Below are 14,780 nucleotides of genomic sequence, written 5' to 3' on the forward strand. Positions count from 1 at the left end.
GATAATAATATATATATTGAGTTTATATATAATTTGACAAGGTCGGTACTATTTTATAATTATTATCATAATTCAGAAATAATAATAAAATAAATAGTTATAAGTTCTTTTCTTAAAAGAGTTCTAATAAAATTCTATGAGTGCAGTGATATATAAATTAATATTATTATATAATATTATTATATCTAGAATTAAAAACTATTATATGATTATAAAATTAATTTATTAATTGAAATATTTATTTAATAGAATTAGAATTATAATTATTATTATTAGTTAATATAATTAGAACTATTATTTATTTAAAAAATAATTTATTGATCAATATAATTAGTCATTTATTGTGTATTGCCACGGTAGTTATTTTATTATAAATAATAATTTTAAAATAAATTTAATATCTTATAATTATTTATAATATTTTAAAAGAAAGTAGTAAATCAAATATTAGAAATATCTTTCTTAAATATATTAATATTTTATTGATTCTAAATATTTGTAAGTCTAATAAAATTTATTCAAAAAGATTTATCAATTGACTTTTAGCATTATACAAGTTAACACTATAAATATAATTAATATAACTATATTCTTTAAAACTAGACATTATTATATAATTAGAAAATTAGTTTATTAATTAATTAAAATATTAAAAATATAATTTAAAATTTAGAATTACAATTATTATTAATTATAAAATTAATTCCTTAGTTAATATAATATAAAAATATAATTGAAATCTTATTTTTGAAAATTAAAATTATTTTTTTAATAAGAATTCGATTTTATAATTAAATAATTAATAATAAAACTATACATAAATTTAAATTATATGTATGAAATATATGTCAAAATAAAATTATATTTTTTAAATATAATCACACATATTCAGAAAATTTATATTTCATAATTTAATATATATAAATATTAAAAATATAATTAAATTTTTATTTTAAAATAATCAAATAATTATCTAATTCGGACGTAGCTTATTAATCAATAGATCAAAAAAATTTATAATATTAATATAGAAATTCGAATTTCATACGTCAAACGTGTCAAATAAAATGCTATGGACATATCAAAAATCTTTATGTCGTAAAATTTTATATATATAAAATATCAATTAACTTAAATTAATTTTTCATTAATAGAATATTATTTTTAAACTCAAAATCTATTAACAATACATTTAATCATTTAATTTTAAAAATATCAAATATAAAATAAAATAATATATTTAATTAACTTGTAAATAAAATATTAGATATTATAAAAATAATTAAATTTCATTCATCATGTTTGAATTTCACTTGATCAGTATTAATATAAAAAAATATAATCTTTAAATAAATCATATATTTTACACTTATTTTCAAATTTAATTAGAAATTTTATCTTTTTAATATTAATGTATTTTATATTAATTTTAATTTTTTTAATTTAGTAATTAAAATTTATTTATATGCCTATAATTTCGGTAAAGAAAATATGAAATTAGCTTTAGAATTATTAACTTATCTTTAGACACTTTAAAATCTTTCTTTTTACTATTTATATTAAAATCTTAAAAATTTAAGTTTAAAATACTTTCGGTTATTACAATAGATATTTATAAAATAAAACATAATTAATGAGTAAAAATATTTAAACTATTAGATAAAGAAAATATTAAAAAATATATACTATTATATTTTCTGTTATCTACTTAACTAATCTCATTTTTTATTAATTCAAATTTTTGTTAAATATTAATAAAATTTAACTAATAATTTTATTAGCGTCTAAATGTTAAATTATTGTTAGATTTATTACTAAAATTTAAAAATTAAAAAGTAAGAATAATATCCTACATAAATTCAAAATATAAAACTTAAATCAATAATTAAGCTATTTAAATAATTTTTAGATCCACCTCAAATAATCTTGAACTAACTCCATTAAATTAGGTCACAAATTTATATAAATCATAAATTGAGAATCTTGAGCCTCGAAGCCCAATAGTAATAAAGTTATTAGAGGTAATATCATTATAATAAAATAATTCTGTTTAGGTTGTTATCTTTACTAAAGAAAAAATAATAATAAAATTAAAAGTAGACCGGGATCTCTTATCTGGTCCAATCGGGTTCAAGTATCCAGCAGGCGGTCCATTATAATATCACAGTTCAAGGAACAGTCCAGGATTTCAAATAATTAAGCACAGAAGAGTTTTTCCATTTATCTCTTTTAATTTTTTTTTAATATAATTCATATCCTCTGTATGTATAGACTAAAAAAAATAGAAGAATCAATCACCAATTGAAAGAGATCCTTCTTTTATTTTCTCTCTTAAGACTTCTTAACGTAAAAAGAAAACTAGGGTTTAGAATTTTTTGATTAACCATGTCTGGCATTCATCGATCTTCCAGTGCTCCGTTGAAGAACGGCGGCCTTCCTCCTCAAGAACTCCTTGACGATCTTTGCAGGTCTCCAAATCTTCTTCTTTTTTTCCCCAATTTCATTTCATTTCTTTTTATATATTTTATACAAATTAACTTGATTTAACTGTTGATTCTTTAGATTGTTACTTGTAGTTGCTTTTAGCTGTCTGGTTGATGATGAGAAAATGAATATAAAAGAAAAGAACCAATGAATTTCAAATTTGATAGTTTTGTAGTTTTAATTATTTTCAGTTTGATTTTTTATTACAAGAAATATATATATATATATATAATGAAGCCTTAAACTTATGAAATATTATTGATGGCAGTCGGTTTGTTTTGAATGTGCCAAAAGAAGATCAACAGTCATTTGAGAGAATTCTATTCCTTGTGGAGTATGCGCATTGGTTCTATGAAGACAATTCCGTCGAAAAAAATCCTTCACTCAAGTCATTCAATCTCAAGGAATTTACCTCTTTAAGTATCCTATTTCTACTACCTGACTCTATTTTTATTGCATCCTATAATTTTGACTGTACAATTTTAATTGCTTGTTCTGTTCTTTATTCACTAATGGACATGATATATTAATTTTGGCATAAAGTTTATCATATGATGCACCATTTAATTGTTAAGTGACTAGTATTTTGTTGACTGTTGTGGCATAAGTGAAATGGATAGTATGTTTTGATCTTTATTATAATATGTCTTTTCCGTTGTTAAACTGTAACTCTACTAGTATGTTAAGTTTGATTATTCATGCCTGTATAACAGTTGAATTGTGTGGCAATCAGTATGGTCTTAACTTTGAAATGCCCCAAGATTCCTTCAGCTAGATGCTCCTATTTCTGAGTAATGGTTGATGATTGCTAGGGTAACTTTTCTAAGTTTTATAGATGTTAGCATGTCTATCGACAAATGAAAAATATTTGTATTTTGAAGTGATTGGGTTTGTCTTTCAAGCTTCCTGTTCGTGTTTGGGATACTGTTGCAATGGTCAGTTTGTGAAAGTGAGTTGGAGTTTCAAGAAGCCAAGATTTTTGTCATAGCTATATGATACTATCATAATCTTGTTGTTTATGGCTGTGTTGGCCCATGTTTTGAGATGAGATTTTGTCTAATTTCACGTAGACTAAAGAAGTGGCTCAGAGAACAAGGAAGCAAACTAGATATGTCTACACTCACAAGCTTATGATTTTTGACTTCCTTAAACGATGCATTCATGTGTAATATCTCATTTTGTGATTATTATATTGTGCTATCTCTTTAGGATGACTATTTTTTGAAGTCAATAAGTCGCAGTTTGCATCCGTTTCATTTGTTTGTACTTCTTGTGGCACTTATCTATGGGTATGCGTGTCTGTATGTATATTATCAATTTATCCTGTTTCCTTAATATTTTGCAGTGTTTAACAGCTGTGATGTTTTGAAACCCTATGTCGCTCACATAGATGACATATTTAAGGACTTTACTTCTTATAAGGTCCGAGTTCCTGTTACTGGGGCGATAATTTTGGATGAAACCTATGAAAGGGTGAGGCTTCCTATTATGAGATCTGTTCAAAATGCTAGTATTTGGTCCCTGTTTACTGACCGGAGTTCATATGATTATGTTTTCATATGAATTTCTATCAGCTGATATCTTCCTTTATTTTATTGTTTATCAGTTCTGGAATTTCTTTTTATGGACCAGGACATTTTACCATTCTCATTAAGTTAATAGTATGTGCTATCTATCAATTATCATGTCGAGAGATTAAGTTAAAGAAAAATACTTATTAAAATGTTAGGTACACCATTCTTTTAGTTGTTAGCTAGAGCCGATAGTTTGCACTATTTGCTAAGAGCTACTAGTTGATAACCTTTAATTGTTTGGTGAACCGTTTTCAGTTATTTGTTTATCACTACCATCAAATTTTTAATGATTTCTCACTTGGAATTTTCTCCAAAAAGAAAGGCTAAGTTCGTAATTGAATAAGGATAATTTAGTGGAACTATGACTAGATTAAAAAAAGATTCCTGGTAGCTGACAACTAACAGGGAAAGCTCCAAGATGGAGGCAACAGATCAATAGCTTTGGGAGTTGGCAACAGTTAACAGCTCTTGAGTTTCATTGCTAATCACCTATTTTATTTCAGTTGTTAGGGTTGAACAGCTAACAGCTACTTCCAATCGATGAACCAAACTTACTTTTAGTGATTAGTGTTTATGAAATTGTTGAATATTGAATCACTCATTACTTCAAGAATAAGAGGAAAAGGGAAACATGCTCCTCGGATCAGAGAGTATTTTGACGAACCTGTGATTGAACTTTTAAATGGAAAGGGTAGGAGGATGGTATTGGCTTTGTTTAAAGAGCTATTGCTTTTGCACATAGCATGAGATCTTCTCAGTTTATTTTTTAACCAAATTACAAACATGAACACCTGCATACCTTCATCTTAAAGCATGTGACAGCTTACCTGAACCTTTTTCTTTTGGGATATCCAGCTTTCTATCACTTTGTGACCTGAGATTTTAGTCTTAGCATGTTATATCCTTTACATTGATGTGTTTGCCTAGCTATCTCCATTTACATGGCCTTATGTGAGAAGGGGTTGGGGGGGGGGGGGGGGGGGGGGGCGAGCATTGAGGCCTTTTGTTATTATGTAGCTTATGAAACCATATTTGAACTTATCATGCTTTCCAAATTTATGTCATAATGAAGTAAAAATTGAGTGCCTTTTTTACACTTTCTTAGTTTTCTTGGTTCGATTGGCAGTGCTTGCTGGTGAAGGGATGGAAAGGGACAAGCTGGAGTTTTCCACGGGGCAAAAAGAACAAAGATGAGGAAGACCATGCATGTGCTATTCGAGAAGTAAGCTTGTTTCTTGCATTTTTTTTTTTTTTTGTCTTTGATGGACGCCTTGTTCAGTTATCTTTTTGCATGTTCATCATATTTGAATGTTTGATACTATTTGGATTAGCAGTTCAACCAGTGGGCAACTGATAAGCATTTCTTTCTTGCAATCAAAATGTCTTGGGTTTTAGGTGTTGCTAGTGACTCTAAATGCTGCAACTGAATTCAAAAATGCAGATAGGTAATCTGTGTTGTGGTAGTGAACAGTTTATGAATGTGTTTGAATACATAAAAGATCTGTTCAGATAAGGATGATAAACCAATCAAGGATAAATTTTATGGGGCTTGAGGCTTCCAAACTGTGTTCCATGAATAAAAGAGATATTTCTCTCCACTTCCGCGAGAGCTGAAGAAGGATGAAATACAAGGTTTATGCTTCAACCTTGCAGGATTATCTCTCTATTTGGGTTTTCATCTGTTCACTGTGAGCCATAAAGCTAATTTGTAATGACAGCACTGCTAATTTCTTCAGAAGTACAAAATCACACTCTTCCTTGAAAGTGTATGCTTATACTTTATAGTCTCTGGTGGCATAGAAAAAGGAACATAACCTACCCGATTCAAATGCTGGCTCACTGTTATTCATATCGTACCTGAAGTGGAAGAGGTTCCTGTATCATTGAAACTTGAGGGTTTTTTCATTTGTGTATGAATGATGCTGAGAGCTGTTTTAATTCTTGCAAACGGCAAGAGTTTTCCTTGGATAAGGAACAATAGCATATTTATTTTGCAGTTTCAATGCTAACTGGGATGTATTGATAATAAAAGTTGCGCTCACATTTAATTGTTTTTGTTCTGTATGTGAAATGCAGGTCCTGGAAGAAACAGGTTTTGATGTTTCAAATCTTCTCAACAAAGAGGAATACATTGAAGAGATGTTTGGACAGCAGAGGGTGAAGCTTTACATAATTGCTGGTGTGAAGGACGACACTGCCTTTGCACCACTTACAAAAAAGGAGATCAGTGTATGTGATCCCTTGCTATATGGAATCATCAACTGTTTTTTCTGATTTTCTTAATATAATTCAAGTTAGTTTGAGATCCTTGGTAGAAACCGTGCCGGGGGTGAGGTTTGAATTTAATTTGTGTTTATGTTAATAATTGTGCTAAAACTTGATATCTATGTTTGAATACTGTCAAACTGACTCGTAATAGTGTTAATTAATTTAAGGTCAACTCACAAATAATATACAAGTCCTAAGCCTTGCTAACTTCTCTATTTTGGACCAACCTTCTTAAATTTATTAACTAGGGCCAAGACTTTCAACACTTGTAACAATTGTGATCAGTTTAGTTTCACTTATCAACATTGCAAAATAAAAACCCTTACTAAATAGATCACAATGGTTAGCAATGTTAAAGTACAGTAGTTCACTGCTGCAATTGATAAAATTGATTGCTGGAGAAAATTCGAAGAATATGTGCAAATTTCAAGTTTTGTTTTTGTCATTTGTCTATTTATTTATCTCACACAGTGTCATGTCATGATGTGTCCTGGTTAAAAGGGTTTGTCTCATATCTTAGATGAATTTCTTTTAGTTTTGTGTTAATGTCCAAAAATACATGGTTCTTGATCTTCTGAATATGTGCTGATTTGCATACCTAGCCAATCTTATGTCTGCTTTGATCATCAATGGCAGAATAATCTCGATGAATTTTCTATCACACAACTACTTTCATCAAATCATGGAATGCATTTCTTAGAATTGTTCAATTGTAATTGTATGCTTTCTGCTGTATGCTTGCAGGAAATTGCATGGCACCGACTTGATGAATTACAGCCAGGAAGTGATGATGTAATATCTCGTGGGATCACTGGCCTCAAGCTTTACATGGTTGCCCCTTTTTTACAGTGAGTACTTAGTGGATTATCTCAAAAATTATGAGTAACTTTTTTTTTCCCATATATATAATAGATTTTTATATCTTTAATTCTACATGCAGGTCATTGAAGTTGTGGATTTCAAAGCATCAGCCCCCTGTAGCTCCAAGACCTGATTTGCCCCTCAAAGGTTTCAGTCTTGTGTTTCTCCTTTGGATTTTTTGATTCCTTGTTCTCGACATTAGGTTTTCTTGAAATTTTTAAAGATGGAAAGGTCAGTGATAAACTAATACAAACCCAACAGAAGATAGAAAACTTGTAGGAGTAGAATTACAACAAGAGCATCTTGCATATTCCAATTGCGTTGCTTAAGCCTTCAGCCCATATATGTTCTTGTCAGAATAATATTTGAGGCCAGGAGTGACTGTGGTGCCTTGATAAATGATATATTAAGTAATTTGGAAACATATGGGATTGCATTTAAGTTTTAAATTAAAGCATTCATCTGATAACTTTTTCAATTACTGCAAATAAGTGACAAATATTGAATAAGCACATCCTATGAAGTCAGCCTGTTGTAGGCTTTTAGTTGCTTTTCTTTTCCTCTCATTATTGTTGGCTACCAACACCAAAGTGCTAAAATATAGTAATAGCTTTCAAGAAGAAAAGGAAAACCATATTTTAAAATGATGAAAAAAGAAGAATATATTTTCATATATGTGATGAATCCGATCCAATTTGTAATCTGTGTTTCATTAGAATTTAGAATAGTTTACAACAGCCTTGGAGTTTTTCATAAAAAATTTGGTTAGCCTGCTAATTTTCTTTAGCATTTATGCTGATGAGTTTTTCTTCCCCATTTCTTAAAGGTATGTGTATGTGGAAAGCAAAGAACACCTCGATAGGGAGTGGCACACAAATAATGGAAGCCCGTTCAATGAAAGCTGGAACCGATTCTCATCCTCCTGATACAGGCCCTGGCAAAAGCTTCAGAAGTTTTAGATTTGACATTGGTGGAATCTTGCAAGCAATGGAAGCTGGGTTTTCTTGTTGAGATTTGAGTGCTCTTCTTTGTAAATGCATGCTTACATAGCTGGGTTAGTTTTCTTCTTTATTACCAAGGCATTAGTAATCATCTTCTTGCCAACTAGCTGTACCTGCTGTACATCATTTATGTCAGTAGTCAAGGTTTGGGTTTAGTGTATATCCTGTACAGAAGACCTTTTGTGGCAGAAAGTGCTTTGTCAAGTTGTGATTGTACATCACTCTGAACTGGAGATCCCTCCGCCAGTAAATGCCAAGAGACTCAATATTGGTTGTGTCTTCGTCTCTGGGCCAAGATTCTCGATAATCTGTTTGAGCACACTACTTTCATTGTCAACATTTCTGTTGCTTCTTTGTTCTCTTGTATTGTTCTTCTAATCTTAGTTGAAGCTGTGAATTGACATTATGAGATGAAAATATGGAATGTGAGAACTTGTGTAGTTTTTACCTGAGCTGGGTGAACTACGCAGTTCTCTTTGCAGCTTCACTGATTGCTTCAGTCAAAAATATATTAGCTATCACTCTTATTTCACTTCAATGAAATACTTTTCCTGCTTTTAGCAACTTCATGATCTATATGAAATAGCAAATTCTGCTTTCACTAGCATACACACTACTTCTGCTGCAAAATGTCGGAGTTTTCTACAAGATTTCTTTTTTTAATCTTTTTTTTGGTCGATGCCTCTTGGTTGTACAAAAGGAGTAATAAAGGAATGCGATGTTGTGCTTGCAGTTTTCATATTTTGGTAGCTGGGTCACAGCCTCACATGTTTTGGTAATGTATGTTTTATTCCTGCTTCTTCCACTTCTGATTGTGGGGTTGGAAAATCAGAGTAGTCAAATGTCAACTTTGTAATTGCATAAACATGGTGGTCATACAGAGTTGGTGCTGTGGCTACTGGTGGTTGTGTTCTGTCAAGTCATTTCTTTCGACCATTTTTCAAGAGGGAATCTATGATTATCTGATTTTCTTCTGCTGCTTAGTTAGCTACCTGTTCGTGTCACTGGAATAAATTTTGACAGTCTCCATCAAGCTTTGGAGTCACTTTTAAGGTCAAGGTCTAAAGCTCATGGCTACTGCTACTGAGTTTAAAGTTCATTGATGCAAGAGCCCAGGGGTGTTCAAACTCACCATATGTGCAGAGGAAATTCTTTTTCAATCGAATCCATAATAATATTGAGCAGCTGAGAAAGAATCGTACTGTCTGACACATCCTATATTGGTAGTACAGTGAGAGGATTCTTGGTTCCTTTTTTCTTTTTAGGCCTAATGCTCTTAAAAATAAATTTGATTAGCATTTTAACTTGATACCTTTTTGAGTACTAGAAATGGTATTAGAGTGGAACTAAAAACGAAGAATTTTACATACAATATAGTTGTGTAGTATATGATGTTATATATTTATAGTGACTGTTCTTCAAGTAATCATGATTTGAAGTCTCTCTCAAAAGCATCATGTGACATAAGTAACTATGATGCATATTTGTTAAACCATTATTATGATTATTATTATTATTATTATTATTATTGTGGTATTATTATTTGAATGTCAATTTTGTGGAACTTTATAGTGTTTGTACTTCGATGTGGTCATGGTGTTTGTATTTTATTCCTTTATTCTTGTGGTTTTCCATTCTCCAGTGGATACTTCAAATGGGTGTGCATGTCTTGTGTCTATTTATTGGATTCCCACTTTGTTCATGTGGTGTTTCTTGTACCCTTTCTCTTGCAACTCCTTTTGGTGTCTCTCTAGATGGGATTCATGGGTTGATGATGATTATGTGGTTGGGTTCATCTCCCTCTGGAAAATTCTCTCCGCACAGTGGAAATACTTATGTAGCCTTCCTGTGAGTATACATATAACAGGGTCGATTTGAGTAGTAATGGACTTCATTTGTGTTAAAATTATCAAATGCCCTTATTTTAATTTGAACGGATAAATAAAATTCCAAAAGAGAAAAAAAGGAAGAAAGAAGAGCATACTCATGGAGTTGGGGAGCATGCCATAAGCATGTGTCCTACAAGTTGATAATAAGGGTACTATGCTTTTCAGGATTCAAAATCAAAAACTGTCCCCCCACCTTGAAAGCAATTGAATTCAGGTTAAATGATGTATGGAGAAGGTCAAAAACTGATAACGGCTCTCTTAAATTTCCAAGTGGTCCTTTCCTGGATATTAAATGATTCTCATTCATTACATTAGCCAGTACGAGTCATGGATACATATTTATCACCAACTAGATTTCAGTGCTTTGGAAAACAAAAAAAAAAAAAAAACTAGATTTTATTGACACCCCAAGAAATGGACAGCAACTCGTTTTGAGACCTTACAGAGTGAAATGAGTAATCTTTTGAAAAAAAAAAAACTAAACTAAAATAGAAAATGCCCATTTAGCTTTGTTTATGTGTTCATTAGTTTGGATTCTCTGTTTCCATATAAACCATGTCAGAATCTCTATTTTTAACTCTCTGTGTTCCTCTTGTTTGTCCCAATATTAATTTTTTATTTTTTATTTTTTGTTTGGCTATGCCAATTTTGGTAGTTTGCTGGTCGAAATAAGTTTCTATTTTTTCTTTTTGTAGTTTTACTCTGTTTCAGAACGAGAGATTTGTATTTTCTTGAAGAATGCATTCATGTACTTTTCAAGAGCGACAGTAAGTTTTCATGAAGCTAATAATGTAAAAGCTAGAAATGTCAAGTTCATAGCACCAAAATTCAAATCTCCTCATCTCTTCTTTCATTGGGTTCTTTCTCGTACATATTTAACTCTTATAGATGAATTGTACTCTTTGAGCAATGTTTCTTTTGGATCTGTTTGCCATTTACTTTTGTCCTCAAGACTTGTGAACTTTATTAAGAAAAAGGGAAAAAACTTATTTCAAATGGGATTATTATTTTTGAAAAAAAATGAAAAATTATGCCTAATATAGATTATATATCCGCTTATACACTAAACTTACAGACAAATAACAGTTTATTAATTTTAAATAATTAAATATGTGTCAATCATTTAATATCAAAATTTTATATATATTATTTTTTTATTATTTGCAGTGTATTAACTTATAAAAAATTTACTATACGAAGACCATTACATGGAGCAATGTCTATAACAACCCATGAGACACATTTTGTGATATCTACCAACATGTGAAAGGTATATAATTTCTGTATTTATGAATCAGAAATTCCCAATTTCATTGATAGGCATGCCTAAAATGTATCCAGGGCAGAGACAGTTCACCTTCTTTGCATAATAATGTATTTTTCTATGCCTAAAATTTAGGTATAAAGCTTTAAGTTAGAATCTACATCCTATACACCTACATGCAATTAGCTAGTATCCATCTCCATTCTAGCCTTTATTTTCCCTTTCTAAGAGTAATAATAGAAGTGCAATTTTAATTTTTTTTAATTTTTTAATTATTTTTAGGATCAGATTTAGAAAAGATATAGAAAAAACTTAATTCTCTTTAAAATATAGATTTTAAAAATCAAGAGTAATAAAGTAGAAAAATAAACATTTAGGTCTTTAAAATAGAGCGCTAAGTAGTGCCAACTAGTCATTAATATACATAAGTTCAATTCTTGATATTCTTTTTTTTTTTTTTTTCAAAAGGAAAAAAGAAAGACTCTTAATCAGCAAAAGAGTGTATGACAATCAATTGTTAGGCAACATACTAAAATAAAACAAAGAACTAGAATGTAACCCTTTTTTTTATATATATATCATATATAGAGGTATTTAATTTCTACTAATGAGTATTGATGAATATGTTTTTATATAAGAAATAGAAATAAATATTAAATACTAAAAATACAAGTAAAGAGATTTATTTTTAATAATTATTATTTATGTCAACATGAGCAGTAACAATTCTATACGAAGAACGTTCCACTCGATACCACTAAATTTCATTTAAATTCATAAGTACATCTTAATAAGTTTGATTATTTGAATAGCATATTTAATATCTTTATTCTATTCAACACTTTCATAGAGAAATAATTCAACACTGATATTCCTATTCTTATAGAAAAACTTAATAAACTTTTTTAGAAAAATATAATGATAATTATTATTAAAATAACAAATAAAAAAATGCTTATCAATTAAATAGTAATTTGCATGATATGTTAATAAGAAATAAAAAGTATAAAAGAGATGAGAAAGAAGGCTAAAGAAAAAGAGATATTAAGAGACACTCATGAAAATTTGTTATATTTAGTTAACATGGAAATGATAAAGTCGAAGGAGATATTTTGATGTTATGGAATTCATTTGAAAATTTTATATATTTTGATAGAATTTAGTTTAATTATAATTAATTTCACACAAATTTAAATATATAGAATTCTAAAATAACTGTCATTTCATTCAAAGTACATAAATTTTAAATTTGTAAATAAATTCTATACATTTTATGGATCTCAACCAAACACAATGTACGAAATAAAAATAAGTATTTTTTGGTAAAAAATAGAAAATTATGTTTCTAAATCTAAAAATTAAAACCATTAACAATACATAAAAAATTAGGGTAAAAATGGAACTCATTTCACTCCAATATTTGTTTTTCGAAGAAGAAAAAAAACTATATTGTTAAAGATCCCAAACCAATAAAGATTGAAAATTATAAATAATTTATAAGAATTAAAACCTAACTAACTAAATGACCAATTCTAATCATTTAATATTAATAGGATCTAACCACAATTCTATTAATTATATATTTCATACTTCCTTTATTCACTTAACCCAACTTTAATATTCAGATTCCTAATATATGTCTTGATCTTCTTTCTTTTCTCTTTCTCTACTCCCAAATAAGTGGGGTGCCTTGATTTTTCTTTCTTCTCTCTTTCTCAGCTCCCAAACAAGGGGGCAAGTGAAAATGAAAATGGATTTTTCTGAAAAAGATAATACGGTGACATAAAACCCTCATTCAGTTCCCTCTTTATATCCTTTTATGCGAGAAATTGCGGCTGCTGGAGTGTCAAGTCGGTGACTTCCACAATCATTCCATACGCTTCTATAATTGGAAACAATTACCTAACGTGGCATTCCCTTATTGCCCGGGTGACTACACTGGCCGGTTTGTCAATTTTCACCGACACCAATAAAATATTATCAATATAATTCTTTATATATTTTTGTTGAATATATAATATATAAAATAGACAAACTTGATATCTTATCTTGTAAATAATATTAATCTTTAATTCGTATTTTAAAGAAAAGAATTTATTGTTTAACTTATTAACTCTCAAATGTTTTGCTACAACTATTCTAAAAATGATAATTGTTTTTGTTAGGAAAGTATTTTGCTACAACTAATTATTGCCATTCTTAGTTATTTTAATTATATGAAAATTATTAATAGCCACATGTTTTATTCATTCCAATAATTATGTCACAGGATCCATTACAAAATCAAGATATAGTCTATAATTTTAATTGATCATGTTTCTTATTTTTATTTTTTTCTTTAATTTAGGATGTGTAGAATAAATAAAGGCGGAATCATATTAAGACTGAAATAGATCGTAACTAATATAATTTAAAAAAAAATGATATATCTATCTCTATATTAATCTATTTATTCTAATATAATAATATTTAAAAAATATATAATTCAAAATATAATCTTAATCCAAAAACAATTTAAAAATTATTATTACAAAATATATTTATAATTTCTCTATTTGTGATTATACCATTATAAATAAATAAGTCATAATTTAAAATTTTCTTGATTTATTACATTAGTTGATACAGATGCATTTCAAAATAATTTTTTATAAATTTTTTTATTTACGTAAAAGATAAAGATATATAAAAATATATTCTAAAATAACTAATCTATTCTAAAATTCATGTTTATCAACCGAAATATATACAATTTATTTAAAGCACAAAAATATAGGTGTCATAATAACTATCAATGGATTATAAAAAATAAAATAAAATAAAATCCGGGGATATTCTAAATTTAATAAAATATAAGAATATTGTATGTATTATTTTATTTGAAAAGACAATGATAGTATGTATTAGTTAAGTTTTAAGAGAAATTGTGTCCAAATTACTAATATTGATAGTGTTTGTAATTATGAAGAGTAAGGAATTTATGAGCCATTGTCTTCATTTTGCGACCCTAAATAAACAAATAAAAAACAGACGTAATTTGTTGACTTGGGGCGTTTTTCTATAATCAGAAAAATGATAAGAAAATTCGTATATAATAATATATATTACTTAATTCGGTAATATTATTATAATATATAAGATTATTATCACCTTCTCTTGTCGGATGGCCTCTGCATGCTACTTATCATTCCAATTTGGAAATAATTAACTTTGTACTTTTCTTTCCACTTTTCATACCTTTTTACTTTTTAGTGGGAAATTATGATTTGTTATTTTTTTTATTAATCACCACTTTGATAGTGAATTAAGGTTGTTATTAATAAAATATTTATATAAAATAAAAAAATTGAATAGAAAGAGTAAAATATTCTTTTATTTTGTAATGTATAATATTTTTTAATTATTGATGTTTCGTCGTTTGATTAAAATTTTTTCGATC

General features: G+C 28.5%; 1 protein-coding gene across 1 annotated transcript; it reads left to right on the plus strand.

The window, feature by feature from the left end:
* The first annotated feature begins 2,194 nt into the window (after positions 1 to 2,194).
* LOC8279057 (mRNA-decapping enzyme subunit 2) lies at positions 2,195 to 8,752 on the plus strand. The gene is made up of 8 exons (XM_015727597.3): positions 2,195 to 2,468; positions 2,753 to 2,904; positions 3,830 to 3,957; positions 5,185 to 5,280; positions 6,135 to 6,287; positions 7,071 to 7,174; positions 7,267 to 7,334; positions 8,014 to 8,752. Exons 1-8 carry the CDS (start codon positions 2,386 to 2,388, stop codon positions 8,196 to 8,198), a joined length of 969 nt encoding a protein of 322 aa, XP_015583083.1. The 5' UTR covers positions 2,195 to 2,385; the 3' UTR covers positions 8,199 to 8,752.
* Positions 8,753 to 14,780: the final 6,028 nt, after the last annotated feature.

This window comes from Ricinus communis, chromosome 6 (genome assembly GCF_019578655.1).
Source record: "Ricinus communis isolate WT05 ecotype wild-type chromosome 6, ASM1957865v1, whole genome shotgun sequence".
In the NCBI taxonomy this organism is placed as follows: domain Eukaryota; kingdom Viridiplantae; phylum Streptophyta; class Magnoliopsida; order Malpighiales; family Euphorbiaceae; genus Ricinus; species Ricinus communis.